The sequence below is a fragment of the Anastrepha obliqua genome, chromosome 1, assembly GCF_027943255.1.
Source record: "Anastrepha obliqua isolate idAnaObli1 chromosome 1, idAnaObli1_1.0, whole genome shotgun sequence".
NCBI classification, from domain to species: Eukaryota; Metazoa; Arthropoda; class Insecta; order Diptera; family Tephritidae; genus Anastrepha; species Anastrepha obliqua.
In genome coordinates, this window is record NC_072892.1 from 25,536,642 (window position 1) to 25,551,304 (window position 14,663).

Sequence of the window (14,663 nt, forward strand, 5' to 3'; positions counted from 1 at the left end):
GACCCTAGTCACGGATCGGCATGAAAAGTACTCTGGACTAAAGCAATCACCAACAGCTTCCATTTGATACCCATATTGTACATACACATCCGAAGGTTACCCGGGTCCACGTGTTGACCTATATCTCGAGCCCTATTTCCAAAATAAGATATAATCCATGTTACTCGTGGATGATGTAGCTTTCGAATGGGGAAAGAATTTTTAAAATCGGTCCAGTAGTTTTTGAGCCTATTCATTACAACCAAACAAACAAACAAACAAAGTTTTCCTCTTTATAATATTAGTATAGATAAGTAACATGTTTGAGGGAAGAAGGGTCCATATGTCCTGCTTAGAATTGATTTTTCTCTCCATCGTTAATGAGTTAAATCAGTAAAATTAGTTAGCAAATTAGTTTGAACGCAAAAGCTTGGTTTTTCTCGTCATAAAAAAAAATAAGAATTTGCTAAAATATTATTAAATCGGTACTTAACAAAAGTTTACTTAATTTAGAATTTTGATTTCGCCTGGCTATCGAACTCGTTGTCGTAATAAATTCAATATTTTAGAAGCATTATCGAAAAAATCCCATCAGAAGATACAAAAAAAAAATTGTATTCAGTTTGTTTCTTTACAAAGGCAGAGCGCAAGAAGATTTTCTTTTGTTCGTCAAAATTTTCGACAAAAAACAAATTTAAAATTTGTAACCAAGAAATGCTTTAATATTTACCGGAATTCTATATTTGTAACATTTTTAAACAATATTTTATAATACAAATTCGCACAGCAATTTTTGACTAGCTGGGTAGTCAAAATTAAAAAAAAGAAACCGAAATAATCCATATTCAACAACAGCCACAGTTGCCTTCGACTATCAATCCATATCATCTAAAGCGGCGAAAAAAACCAAAATCAGCAGCATTTGGAATCCTTGAATCTGGGCCAAAGCTACACATACATATATCTAGTCACAATTGTAGATTATAGATCAAAGGATCTACGAAAATGAATTTGAAAAATTCCAAATTCTTCAGGCGTATTCAGGAGTTGCGTCGTCTCTCCAAGGAGAAATTGCGTAAAGAGAAAAATCGCGGAATGCGCGTCGATTTCGAGTTGGAGAGGATCTTGAAGGAGCGAAACGGTAATTGTGTGTGCATGACGCAGCTTGATAAGAGTAACGACGACGAGATGAAGGGGGAGAATGAATATTCTAATGAAAGCGAAATCATTGAGAAAAGTGAAAGCATATCCGATGGCTTAATCCAATTGAATAATGTGTGCTTCCGTTTGAAATGTGTCAATTCGCTAAAATCATCACCGGCAATACGAGATGAGGTGCCAGTTATGCCGTAAGTTGACAGCAAAATTTGTTCGTGATTTTTATATAATATATTTATTTATTTCAATTTTTTTTTTTTCAAATATTGGGTTGGGGTTGTATGTGTTGCAGTGATTATTTAAAAGCATACAAACACTGGGATTTGATATTTTATATTGGACTGATTTGATAACTGAGATGCTTCTTTTTGATTGGTCGATTTTCATTGCTTATTAGATACACGAAGTGAAGCGAAGTTCATCTCCGCTTGTTTCGTCCAATACGAAGATGTTCTGCTTTCACGACCACCACCCACAAGTACCGCTTCGAATATTTTCAAGGATAGATCTTGACTTAGCTTGCGGGCTTGACTTTATCTATTAAAGGTGCTGCAAAATGCAGGAATCGGGACCTTAGAATCAGTGCAGTCACATTCATCAGCTAAGAATATTTAAATGCAGGCATGAATCACAATTTAAAATTGATTTATTACTTTGTGCATTCTCAATACAATAACATGACTCCATTTCTTATCCAATGTTAAATGCCAAATGTGGATAACAAATGAAAATGAAAGACGAAGGCTGAAGGCTGAAGAATCAGTCCACGAGTTGGTGCTGTTAAACAACGAGACCGACGATGTAAAAGATGTTAATTTTTATTTTTTTTTGATTTTTTATATATTTATTTACCCGAAGATCTACTCAGTCTTGGTGAATAACCTCAGTCTTTCTAAGTTACTTAGTATGCCAGATATAATATAACATAAAGTAATTCAAATTATGGACAAAACTGATGCTACCTGTCATGTCCGACCGACTGTTACAGTTTCTCCTGTCACTAAGCAGAGATGACTGTGGAAGTCTCGTTGGACTGATGACGGGCCACTTTTTATGGGCAAAGCACATGGAAAAGGTGGGCATCTCACACAGTGCACTCTGCCTAGCATGTGGAGAGGAGGATGAGACGGCGGACCACTTTCTGTGCGTCTGCACGGCCTTAGCTCAGGCTTGAAGTCTTTGGCACTGATGTGTTAAGAAGCGACCACCTTGGCTCCTTGGCACCACAAGATCTACACAGATTTCTTCAGAGGTCGAGTAGATTTAAAAAAATTAAAAAGGGAATCCGAGTGCAGTACAATGGATTTAATTGTGTCTGACTGCTGTACTTGCTAGTCTGTCCCGGCAAAAAACAAAAAAAAAAAAAAAATCAAATTATAAACTTCTACTTCTGTAGAAAGTTTTAGTGGCTTCGACTGCGACCTGGTCATAAATAGAGAAGGTAATGAATCGCCGGAAATCTTATTCTGATAATGAAGAAGATTTCAAATAAAATTTTGTTAGTAGGTTATTTGCCAATTTTCCTCACCATATCACAAAAGGAAGACTTCGTGGCAGGCCACCTCATCCGCTATTTCATTTCTTTCAATGCTGCGTGAGCGATACCTTTATTGCCATGAGCGTATCTACAGGGTCCGGCACTCGAAGTGTAACCAACTTCAGACCGCTCGTGCAGCTGGCACACGGGCATCAGCTGCCTGTTGGTTGACTAAATGCACTGGATCACAAATTTCAACTTTTTTTCTGCACCAGAGACGCCGTTATGAAATTCCTATGTAAAATCACCGTCTGATTCCGAAAATCAAGGTTATTTTTTATTCTATGGTAACGTTTTTGAGATATTTACGAATTACCGTTATTTCAAAAAAACAAAAAATTGGGCCCACTTAATCATATATATCTCGAAAACGAATTGAGCGATTCCAAAACCGTTTAAAGCTTTTAAAAGGTAATAAAATTTCCTATAAACTGTGTGTAAAACACTTTTTGCTAGGCCCTGCAGATTCAAAGATAACGAACTATCATAACGGATTTTTTAAATTTTTTTAGTAAAAATATAAAAAAATTTGTACTTTGAGAGAAAGGATCTCGAAAACTTTTTACTTTTTCGTGTATTTTTTGTTTTCACTCTAAGCTCTGTTTTATTACAAACAAAATAAACTTTGATTAAACAAATTCCATGAACTAATACAAAAGTTACAAGCATTCAAGTAAATATATCCATATAGTAAAACTTAAGTACCCTACAAATAGTAGCATATGTACATATGATTCTGTCATATGTACATATGATTCTTAAACTATCTATTTAGGCGACATATGAAATTTATTACACCAATGAAGAGGAGGGAACCAACTTGCCATTCAACGGACTGCTATATTTGTACTACAAAAGTATTTGGGGTTGGAAAGTCAAGAAAAGTAACCTATGCGAGCGTATCTACAGTGTCATTACCAGAACTAAATTCAACGGAAGCTACATTGCCAGAATCAAATTTAACTTTAGTTTCGGCTCCAGTTTCATTGTCAACAGCAGTATCTGATTACGCGGCATCATGTTGTACTGAATTGCAAACGGAAAACGAAAGAAACCCTTTGTCACAAGCACAACTCAATGATTGGATAAGGGATTTGGAATTGTCAAAAGAAAAGGCCAAACTACACGCCTCTCGTATGCAACAATTTAAATTTGTTTCATCCGGTGTTAAGGTAACATATTATATGACTCGTCACGAACAATTCTCCCAGTACTATACGAAGAAGGACAGTGTTTGTTATTGCAAAAACATTGCTGGTCTATTTAAAAAGTTTGGTGAACCATATGATTCAAAAGAGTGGCGATTGTTCATAGACGGCAATTAATTAAGTTTAAAGGCCGTATTATTGCATATTGGCAACCAAAAGCCATCTATCCCGATCGCGCATGCAGTAAATGCGAAGGAAACATATGAGACAATGCAAAAATTGCTTGAATTAATTAAATACGAAGAACATGATTGAAAAATATGTACCGATCTAAAAGTCGTTGGAAAGCTATGTGGTCTACAACCTGGATACACAAAATACTGTTGCTTTCTATGCAAATGAGATAGCCGAGCACGTCAAGACCACTACATCATAAAGGATTGGCCAGAACGAATCGCGTTTCAAGTTGGGGTGGATAACATAAAATACTCATACTCCGCTCCACATCAAGATCGGCCTTATCAAAAACTTTGTCAAGGCTTTGGACAAAGAAGGCGAAGCTTTTCATTATTTGAAAACAATCTTTCCACAGATTTCAGAAGCAAAAATAAAGGAAGGGATTTTTGTGGGGCCGCAAATAAGGAAAATAATGGTCAATACCCATTTCAAAGAACTATTGTCACCAGTGGAGGCAGCGGCGTGGGACTCTTTTGAAAAGGTCGTTACTTCTTTTTTAGGCAAACACAAAAGTCCTTCGAGCTGATAGAGAACGATTTAATCAAAAACAATGCGGAAATGGGTAAATAAAAAACACATATAAGACCGTTATATATACAATATATATATATATGTATATAAGACCGTTTTCTCAGTTAACTTTAAAACTAAACAAAAAATTTTAAAGCAAATTTTTAAATTTACATGAGAATATATAGCTCTTAATCTAAATTTATTGCCCTGCTCCGAACAAACAAGAACGACCAAAATTTGTTCTGAATTGGAAGATTAACCCAGCCTAAGAAAATTATATGCTAATGTGTCACTTACGTATTTATCTAATTCCTTTTTTAATTTTCTTTCAGGAGTAAATATGTCTTTAAAAATTCATTTTATGCACTCCCATTTAAATTTTTTCCCGCAAAATCTTGGCGACGAAAGTGACGAGCATAGCGAAAGGTTTCACCAGCAAATGAAAATGATTGAAAGTCGGTATCAAGGATTCTGGGATGTCGCTATGATGGGTGACTACTGTTGGTTTCTCATAAGAGAAACCGATCCTTATATAAATAAGCGTCAAAACAAGACACATAACTTTTTCAATTATAAAATAAGATCATAGAGTTAAGACAGAATACATACAGTACATATGCTATTATTTGTAGGATACTTAAGTTTTACTATATGGATATATTTACTTGAATGCTTGTAACTTTTGTATTAGTTCATCGATTTTGTTTAATCAAAGTTTATTTTTTTTGTAATAAAACAGAGCTTAGAGTGAAAACAAAAAATACACGAAAAAGTAAAAAGTTTTCGAGATCCTTTCTCTCAAAGTACAAATTTTTTTATATTTTTACTAAAAAAATTTAAAAAATCCGTTATGATAGTTCGTTATCTTTGAATCTGCAGGGCCTAGCAAAAAGTGTTTTACACACAGTTTATAGGAAATTTTATTACCTTTTAAAAGCTTTAAACGGTTTTGGAATCGCTCAATTCGTTTTCGAGATATATATGATTAAGTGGGCCCAATTTTTTGTTTTTTTGAAATAACGGTAATTCGTAAATATCTCAAAAACGTTACCATAGAATAAAAAATAACCTTGATTTTCGGAATCAGACGGTGATTTTACATAGGAATTTCATAACGGCGTCTCTGGTGCATTTTGGCTGTAAACCAGTGATGTTTACCAGCGCGCGGAAGCATTTTGCCGAAAGTAAACGCGAAAAAAGAAAATCAGTAATGGATTTCAAATGTAATAGTGTGATTGCATTATATTTGGCTTGAAAATCACAACCAGAAATTACAAGATCCAAAAGGTGCATGATCTTCAACCAAAGCAGGAACAAGTCCGACTTGAGAAGGCGAAGGAGTTGCTTCGCTTGGCCGAAAGCGGTCAATTTCCGAACATTGTGTTTTCTTACGCGAAAATTTTTCAAATTGAGCAATTCGTAAACTCGCAAAACGATAGGGTTTATTTGACCGACCGTTCATACGAGAATTTGAGCCATCGATTGCCCACCAGGAGGTAGCACCCGCCACAGGTAATGATTTGGGCCGCTGTAACCGCAGATGGGCGCTCTCCAATCGTGTTCAACGAACCTGGCGTCAAGATAAATTCGAAATATTATCGGGAAAGTTTCCTGGAGGTTGCTTTGAAGCCGTCGGTAGGCAAACATTTCGGTGGCAGGCCATGGACGTTTCAACAGGACTGGGCACCGTCTCACAAATCTCGAGTGAACCAAAAATGGATAAAAAAGAACGTTCCGAACTTCATGACGCCCACCAAAAGGCTCCCAAATTTACCAGACGAGAATCCGATGGATTATTCTCTTGGAGCCATTTTGGAGAGCAAGGTCCGAAATAAAAGATTCACCAGTCTCAAGGCGTAAAAAAACCATGGTCCGCAAGCGGGCCAAAATAACAGAAATTTACATTTGGGCAGCTTACGGTTAATTTCTGGACGAGCAAAAGTAAATTGATTTTTAATTTTCTATTATTTTCACATATTTTTTACTTTTAATTGAATAAAAGTAATTTTCCAAATTAAATTTATGGCCTTTTTAATTGGTTACACTTCGAGCGCTGGACCCTGTTTGATATATTTGTCGAAGCCAACAGAGTAGCTGCCAAAAGTCTGTCTCTGAAGCCTTCTTCTTGCATTCAAAAGTCTTTATACAAAGTTCTTTTTCTACCAGGCAGTCTTACGCTTCCCTATAGTAAAATAAACTGAGTCCTATGAACTGACGGATGCTTGTTTATAGGTTATTGTTTTCTACTACCCTTCCAAAAATATCGGCAGAAATATTGGAAATTTCTGCTCTAATGAACTGATTGCTTCAGTTACGTACAGTTAGAAGGCCGAAAAAAAGCGAATTTTTCAGAATTTTTTGTAAGAAAATTTTTAAATTTATTGATTTAATTTTATTGATTTAAAAATTTGTACACATATTATGCTATCTTTTAGCTGTATTTTAAGGCTTAGTATTAGTAAACACATTTATTTGGAAAGGAGCGGCAGGTGATCTCAAGGAGCTCCTCTCAAAAAAGACGCTTTGCGGTACCGGCTACATCTCTGAGCTGGATGCTCTGAAATTAAAAAACCAAACGGATTTCGTTAATGTAATGTTAAATTTAGTAATCAATCGAAAGAATAGGCAAAATGAATTTTTTTGACAAAATGGCGGCTTCTCAAAAACACAAAAAAAACGATTTTTAACCAAAATTTCGGCTTTAAATTGTTTATAAAAAAATTTTGCGGTGAGGAAAAATCTTCGACTAATTACTAAAAAATATATTTAAGAAGCTTCGGCTAAAATTTGAGACTAATCGGTTTAGCCATTTTCGAGTAATGTTGGTCACCGACTTTTGAATAAAACGCGTTCAAAGTTTGCCTTGTACTTTCAAGCACTCTGAAACGCCTTTTCAAATTCGCGTGTAACTTTGAAAATATTCACCGGAACGATATTCACTTTTCTGTGTGTATTCTGAAATATAGTATATGTATACTAGCTTTCACCCGCGGCCCCGCTCGCGTAAGAGTAGTTTTGAGGGATTTAAGATATGTATTGTAAAAGAATTACAAACAAAAATTTCATAGAAAATAATTTTTTATTAATAACCATAATATTACAATACCTGGCATCCGTTGCTATGTCTCGTTGAATAAAATCAAAACAACCAATCAGAAAAATATCAAGCAAAATTATTTTTATTAATTTTCTATCTCAAACCGTTTTTGAACTTTGCATTTGGGTCATAGTTGAACAGCTTATGCGGATTGTGAAGTCTAGAGTGTGCTATAAATAGTGATAAATAGGAAACACTAAGATTTTTTAGATTACATTTAAGGAAATATTCGATTATTAGGGACGAATGAGAGTGGTGGCGCGGTCTGGGGCTGTGAGAAGGAAGTTCCATCATAAAAACATGCCTATAACCTTCATTGGGTGAAAATATGAATCTATAAACATTTTTACGTCATTTGGTGTTGTCGTTTCGTAGTGATGCGCGGACAACGTACAGACATTCACCTTTATAGTATAGATTAAGAAAATGAAAGATTGAATGATTTGAATCAAAACACTTCCTAAAAACATTTGCGAAATGTTTCTGGAGTGATGCGTCATTTGGGAGGCTTGGTAATGGTAATGGTAATGGTTGTACGGGTTAGGCTAAGGCCTTTATGCACTGCGACTGCGATTGATCTATTGTGCGCCTCTAATTACTTAATTATAATTATTTACTATACCGAGGAATCGAACCAGCTCCAGCTACACGGAGCAATTGTAGGTCTTCCTCCTCTAGTAGGTACGAGCCCTGGACTCTGTGTCTCCTGTGACCTAGCGCCTCACAGTTAGTGATTAAGTGTTCCATAGACTCCTCTTCATCACAGCAGAACCTGCTTAATCTTGTACTAGATAACTCTATTGTCTTAAAGTGTTCATTACAGGTAAAGTGACCTGTAAGTGCTCCATAGAGTACTCTGAGGCCCTTTTTATCTAGGGTTAGAGCAGATTTTGCTCTGTTGGCATTGAAGGTCAAAAACTTTTTGGAGTGATTAAGGCCGCTTGTGCCGTTCCAGTGTTGCCTCATTTTAGTTTGGATCCATTTTTTGGTTTCCTGTTTTATATTATATTATTTTTGTTAAAGCCGAAAAACTGTGTTGGTCCAATAAATATCCCTTCTGCCCCTTTTTTGGCATAAAAGTCTGCCTTCTCGTTTCCTTCGTGTTCCTCATGTCCTGGTACCCAAATCAGTGAGACCGGATTATGAGTGGCTAATTTGTTGAGGACTTTTGTTTTGAATGTGAAGCTATTCAAGGCTGGAAGAACCGATTGGCTGTCCGAAAGTATATTAATTTTTACTTTCTCAAACCCTCTTTTAGATATGATTTCCATTGTTTCCATTATGGCGAAGAGCTACGCATGGAAAATTTGCGTTATGGTGTGCTTAGTGTTAGGGATTTGTGAGGCTTTAGGCCCAACTATTCCTGCTCCTACTCCTTGGAGCGTTTTGGAACCATCTGTGTTTGTGTGAGTCATCATTTCGGAGACTTAAGCCCTACTTTTATGAGAAAGAGTAGGTCTTCGCTAAGTTGCCTTGCTGTTACGTTTATTTTGTAAATGGAAAGATGGGTTTTAAGAGGGTAAACACTTTTCGGCCCGTAAAAGAATTACCGAATCATTAGATGGCACGATAAGTTGAGTTGGTGCATCTCAACATCATCCCTGATTTTGAATATTTTGCGTTGTTGATTTGAAATGATTAAATAATAGATTATTAATGAATGAATGTTGAGTTAGGGACTTTGAGTCGTCTGCGGATTGCTATAGTGTTGCACTATGAAAATTGGGAGGTCGAGAGAAAAGAAATAGGAATTGCAGTGTTATGATTCTGCTATCTACCATTAATCTAATTAAAAAAAAAAGAGGTTGTCTGTAAAGTCGGTTTACTGACGATAGTTTAACGTGATAACGTCATAAGAAAATACTGATTGAATGGTTGCATTTTTCAAAAGAAAATTTTAATTTTATTTGTTTGATAGATATTTTGTATGGATATAGAGAATGAGTTAACATTAACATAACATAACATAACATAACATAACATAACATAACATAACATAACATAACATAACATAACATAACATAACATAACATAACATAACATAACATAACATAACATAACATAACATAACATAACATAACATAACATAACATAACATAACATAACATAACATAACATAACATAACATAACATAACATAACATAACATAACATAACATAACATAACATAACATAACATAACATAACATAACATAACATAACATAACATAACATAACATAACATAACATAACATAACATAACATAACATAACATAACATAACATAACATAACATAACATAAAATAACATAACATAACATAACATAACATAACATAACATAACATAACATAACATAACATAACATAACATAACATAACATAACATAACATAACATAACATAACATAACATAACATAACATAACATAACATAACATAACATAACATAACATAACATAACATAACATATCATAACATAACATGCTGTTCAAGCAAGGTAACGCCGCATGAGCAAGATAACGACGCATTTTTTGGTGCGTGCAGCCGGCTACATAGAATTATTAGACGTTATCACGTCAAAAAATAATAATAACATTAAAACAACAGGTATTATTAACAAACTTGGTTTTATTTTAAATTCTTCAAGTAAATCAAATTAATAATACTCAATAAGAAGGCATATGCAAGAAGGCAAATACAAATACGTGAATGTATATATGTACATATGCGCATATACATACATATATACGCTCACTTAAGTAGGAGAGAGCAAGATGTCGAACGTTGCCGTTCGTTTGCTTTGTTTGCTTTGTCGTTCGTTCCGCGCTTTCGCTTGCAGTTCATTCAAGGTAACGGCAATGAGTAAGGTAACGATAAATGAGCAAGGTAACGACACATTTTTTCGTACGTGCAGCCGGCTAAATCGAATTATAAGATGTTATCACGTCAAAAACATTAGCAATGTTATAAGTAATCTGACTTACTTCATATATTTCCTTTCTTTTTCAGTAAAATCAAAGGCACCATTTGTGTTTCCAACTCTCGGTTTAGCATGATTGGTCGAGTGTCGAAAACGCTGGGTTTCAAACTAGTTAAAGAATCCAATCTTTGGAATATCTTGTGGATGGACTCACTGCCGGGGGTAGAATTGTACAAGAGCATGAAACGTTTCCAACAGATCAACCACTATCCAGGCATGATGGAGATATGTCGCAAAGACTTGCTCTCGCGAAATTTAAACCGAATGCTGAAATTGTTTCCACGAGAATATAAAATATTTCCGAAAACATGGATATTTCCAGCTGAGTAAGTAGACCTACGTAGTGAGTAGCAGTTACGCATATGAAGAAATGTTGATCCTCTTTTTGCTCCCTAGTTATGGTGATGCCTTAAATTATGCGAGCAACAATAGCAAACACAAGCAACGCACATTTATTATCAAACCTGATTCGGGCGCGATGGGTCGTGGAATTTGGTTGACGAACGATCTGAAACCCATAAATCCTTCGGACCGTATGATTTGTCAAACTTACATTAATAAGGTATATCGTACGTAGGCATGAGGATTTTCGCTTCACAATAAATGATTACCCATTCTGCTTTTTTACGTAGCCCTTATTGATTGATGGCTACAAGTTCGATTTGCGCGTCTATACGCTTATCACTTCAGTCGATCCATTGCGTATCTTTGTTTACAATGAAGGCTTGGCACGCTTTGCCACCAACAAATATGTCGAGCCCACATCGGAGAACAGTTCCGATTTGTTCATGCACTTGACCAACTATTCGGTAAATAAGCGCAGCTCTCAATATGATTTATGCGACAATGACGACTGCGGCAGCAAACGCAAGTTCAGTGCCATCAACAACTGGTTGCGCAGACATAATTACGAGGTTGACGGGTTTTGGGGGAAAATCGACGATATTATAATTAAGACAGTGCTCAGCGCTTGGCCGATGCTGAAGCACAACTATCATGCCTGCTTTCCGGCACACGACAAGATCCAGGCATGTTTCGAGATACTCGGTTTCGATATATTGGTCGATTCGAAAATGAAACCATACGTACTGGAAGTGAATCACTCGCCGAGCTATCACACGCACGAGTTGGTCGATCGGCAGGTGAAGAAAGCGCTGATACGAGATACGCTATTGATGGTTAGTACGCCTTTGGCCAACAAAAAGGAGATACTACGTGAGGACCGTAAGCGGATTAAAGAACGGCTGCTCAAATTGAAGCAATGTGACACGTAAGTGATCTTTTGCAGGCACACTTTGGAGCAAATTAAATTGATCGCAGTTTGTATTTTGAGCAGAATATTGAACACACAGCGACAGTCGCCAATCACAAGCAATAACACCGCGTTGGAGGGTGTTAGCAACAGCGAAACAACGGCTGTCGGGGTACCGCCACCGCAAGAAGAACCGCCTCAAGATGCCGGGCTCAGTGCACTGTCGCAACAAATTGCTTGGGAGGAGAGTCATTTAGGAGACTTTCGTCGGATTATGCCCCCACAAGATCCTGATCGTCTCAACTACTATTGCCAATTCTTTGCGCTGCAGAATCAGGCGTCAATATACAGTGAGACTGCGGCCAGCAAGAAACGCGAAGAGGTTGCAAAGAAAATGCGTCTAGAAATTGAAGAAAAACGGCAGCGCCAACTGGAAATAATCTCACGTCAGAGACGGCGTATAAAGCTTGAGGAGCGACGCCGAAAACGTACCCCCATTCCACGTGCGATATCCGAACGAAATCGACTGACGCGTTTTCGAGTGCAAGAGAATTGGACGCCTGGCTTCATATCGGAGGCAGAAGAACGCTTACGTCGCACTTGGATGCAGATGCGTAGCGAAATGTTGCGTAACAATAAAATTGTGCAAGTGGTAAGTAAAAAGCAGAAACAGAAACAAGCTTTGAAAGCGCTCTGCGGCCTATTCTATTATCATCTATTCCATGACAGATCTACAAAGACTTCTACGATGGTGGCAATCTAACCAATGCGGATATCATTACTTATTCAGAATTATACCGTTGTTTAGAGCGTGGTGTGGATATTATGAGTGAAAACTGAATTTTTGGTAGAGTCGTTGTATGGAAAAGGTTTTTGATCGAACTTCAATGGTAATGCCAATTTTGCTCAAATGTTCTCATTTATACAAAAATAATTGTATATTTTGTTAGTCCATGTCTATTCTTGCCTTTTGACTTTTAAGTTTTCTTTTTGTATTCTGAATTTGTGGAGCTTGATAATGCACTATGTGGCCTATGCCTAAGACCGATTTCCCCTTGAAAAATATAGAAATTTTTGTACATATCGCAATTCATTTGTAATTCGAATTTGTAATGTAATAAAAAAAAAAATTATTATATATATATAATACGTAGGGATTTCCAATAAGGGCGGTTCGAAACGGAGAAGAACAAGTTGAGTGCGAGGTATTAACGAAATAATTGTTTTATTTAAAATGCCATGTCATGGAGATCAGAGACGTCTACTTATCAATCACACACAACTCTGTTTTTACAAGGTAGATACGAGGGGTGCCTTTTATATGTCGGGATTTGGCAACCCTGGTGTTGCAATCTGGCAACTGACAGCTGTATCGCAAAGTTTGACATTTTTTGGCTTTTACGTACTCAGAACGTTTTGAAATACCAGCGCTATTTGTGTTGTTTACAGTAACTTAAAATATTCATCTCGGTCCAAAAATGGAATTAAATCGTCAACATTTTCGTGCGATTATTTTTTACAACTTTCGACGTGGATTAACTCAGCAACATTGCATGGATGAACTTAATTCATTTTTTGGCGATGAAGCTCCATCAAGGACCAGTGTTTATCGATGGTATGGTGAATTCAATCGTGGTCGTAGTTCACTCCAAGACGAATTTCGTCAAGGTCGTCCAAAATCAGTTGTTGTTCTGAAAACCATTGATGCTGTGCGCGAACTGATATTGCAAGATCGTCATGTTACCTATCGTGAGATTGAGACAATATTAGGCATTAGTGGGACCAGCATACATTCAATATTGCATAAACATTTGACTGTTAAAAAAATTTTTTCGCGTAGGATCCCACACAATTTGTCAATCGCTTAAAAAAAGGCTCGTGTCGATTGGTCGAAGGAAATGCTCAAAAAATACGATCGCGGGGCTTCGAAACATGTCTATGACATCGTGACAGGTGATGAATCATGGATTTACGCGTATGAGCCCGAAAGAGAAGCAGCAGTCGACTGTATGGGTGTTTCAAGATGAGCCAAATCCAACAAAAGTTGTTCGCGCACGAAGCACTTCCAAGCAAATAGTCGCCTGTTTTTTCGGAAAAACTGGACATGTCGCAACCGTACCACTAGAACAACGCAGAACAGTAAATTCTGAGTGGTACACAACCATTTGTTTGCCAGTTGTCTTCCAAGAAATTAGGAAAACCAATCGCCAAAGACGGATCACTCTTCACCCGGACAATGCGAGCTCTCACACATCGGCTCAAACAACTGCATTTTTGAGCACCCAAAACATCGAATTAATGGGTCATCCGCCGTATAGTGCTGACTTGACACCGAATGACTTCTTTTTATTCCCGTACGTAAAAAACAAACTGGGAGGTCAACGTTTTTCGACACCTGAAGAAGCGGTTGCGGCATTCAGAATGCATGTTTTGGAGGTACCTCATTCAGAGTGGCAAAAGTGCTTCGACAATTGGTTCAAGCGCATGCAAAAGTGTATAGATCTTCATGGAGAATATTTTGAAAAACAATAAAGTGATTTTCGATGATTAAAATTTGTTTTTGTTCTCTAATCCCGACATATAAAAGGCACCCCTCGTACGGTCCTTAAAAAAGCGTGCAAAAAAACGGTGTAAAAAATACATGCGACATAGGTAACTTTGGGGGTATGTTCCACAACTTTAAAAATCTTTTAAGATGAAAGAACTCTAAATATTTTCTCAAAGAAGCGTGCAAAAGAAGTAGTAATGAAATCCATACTACATACATAAAATGCCAACGAAAATTCA

At 36.7% G+C, this 14,663-nt stretch overlaps 1 protein-coding gene across 1 annotated transcript; it reads left to right on the plus strand.

The window, feature by feature from the left end:
* Window positions 1–585: 585 nt before the first annotated feature.
* LOC129235520 (tubulin polyglutamylase TTLL13) lies at window positions 586–12,965 on the plus strand. Its single transcript, XM_054869406.1, has 6 exons — window positions 586–1,328; window positions 10,654–10,950; window positions 11,021–11,186; window positions 11,257–11,894; window positions 11,961–12,528; window positions 12,606–12,965. Exons 1-6 carry the CDS (start codon window positions 985–987, stop codon window positions 12,714–12,716), a joined length of 2,124 nt encoding a protein of 707 aa, XP_054725381.1. The 5' UTR covers window positions 586–984; the 3' UTR covers window positions 12,717–12,965.
* The last annotated feature ends 1,698 nt before the right edge of the window (window positions 12,966–14,663 follow it).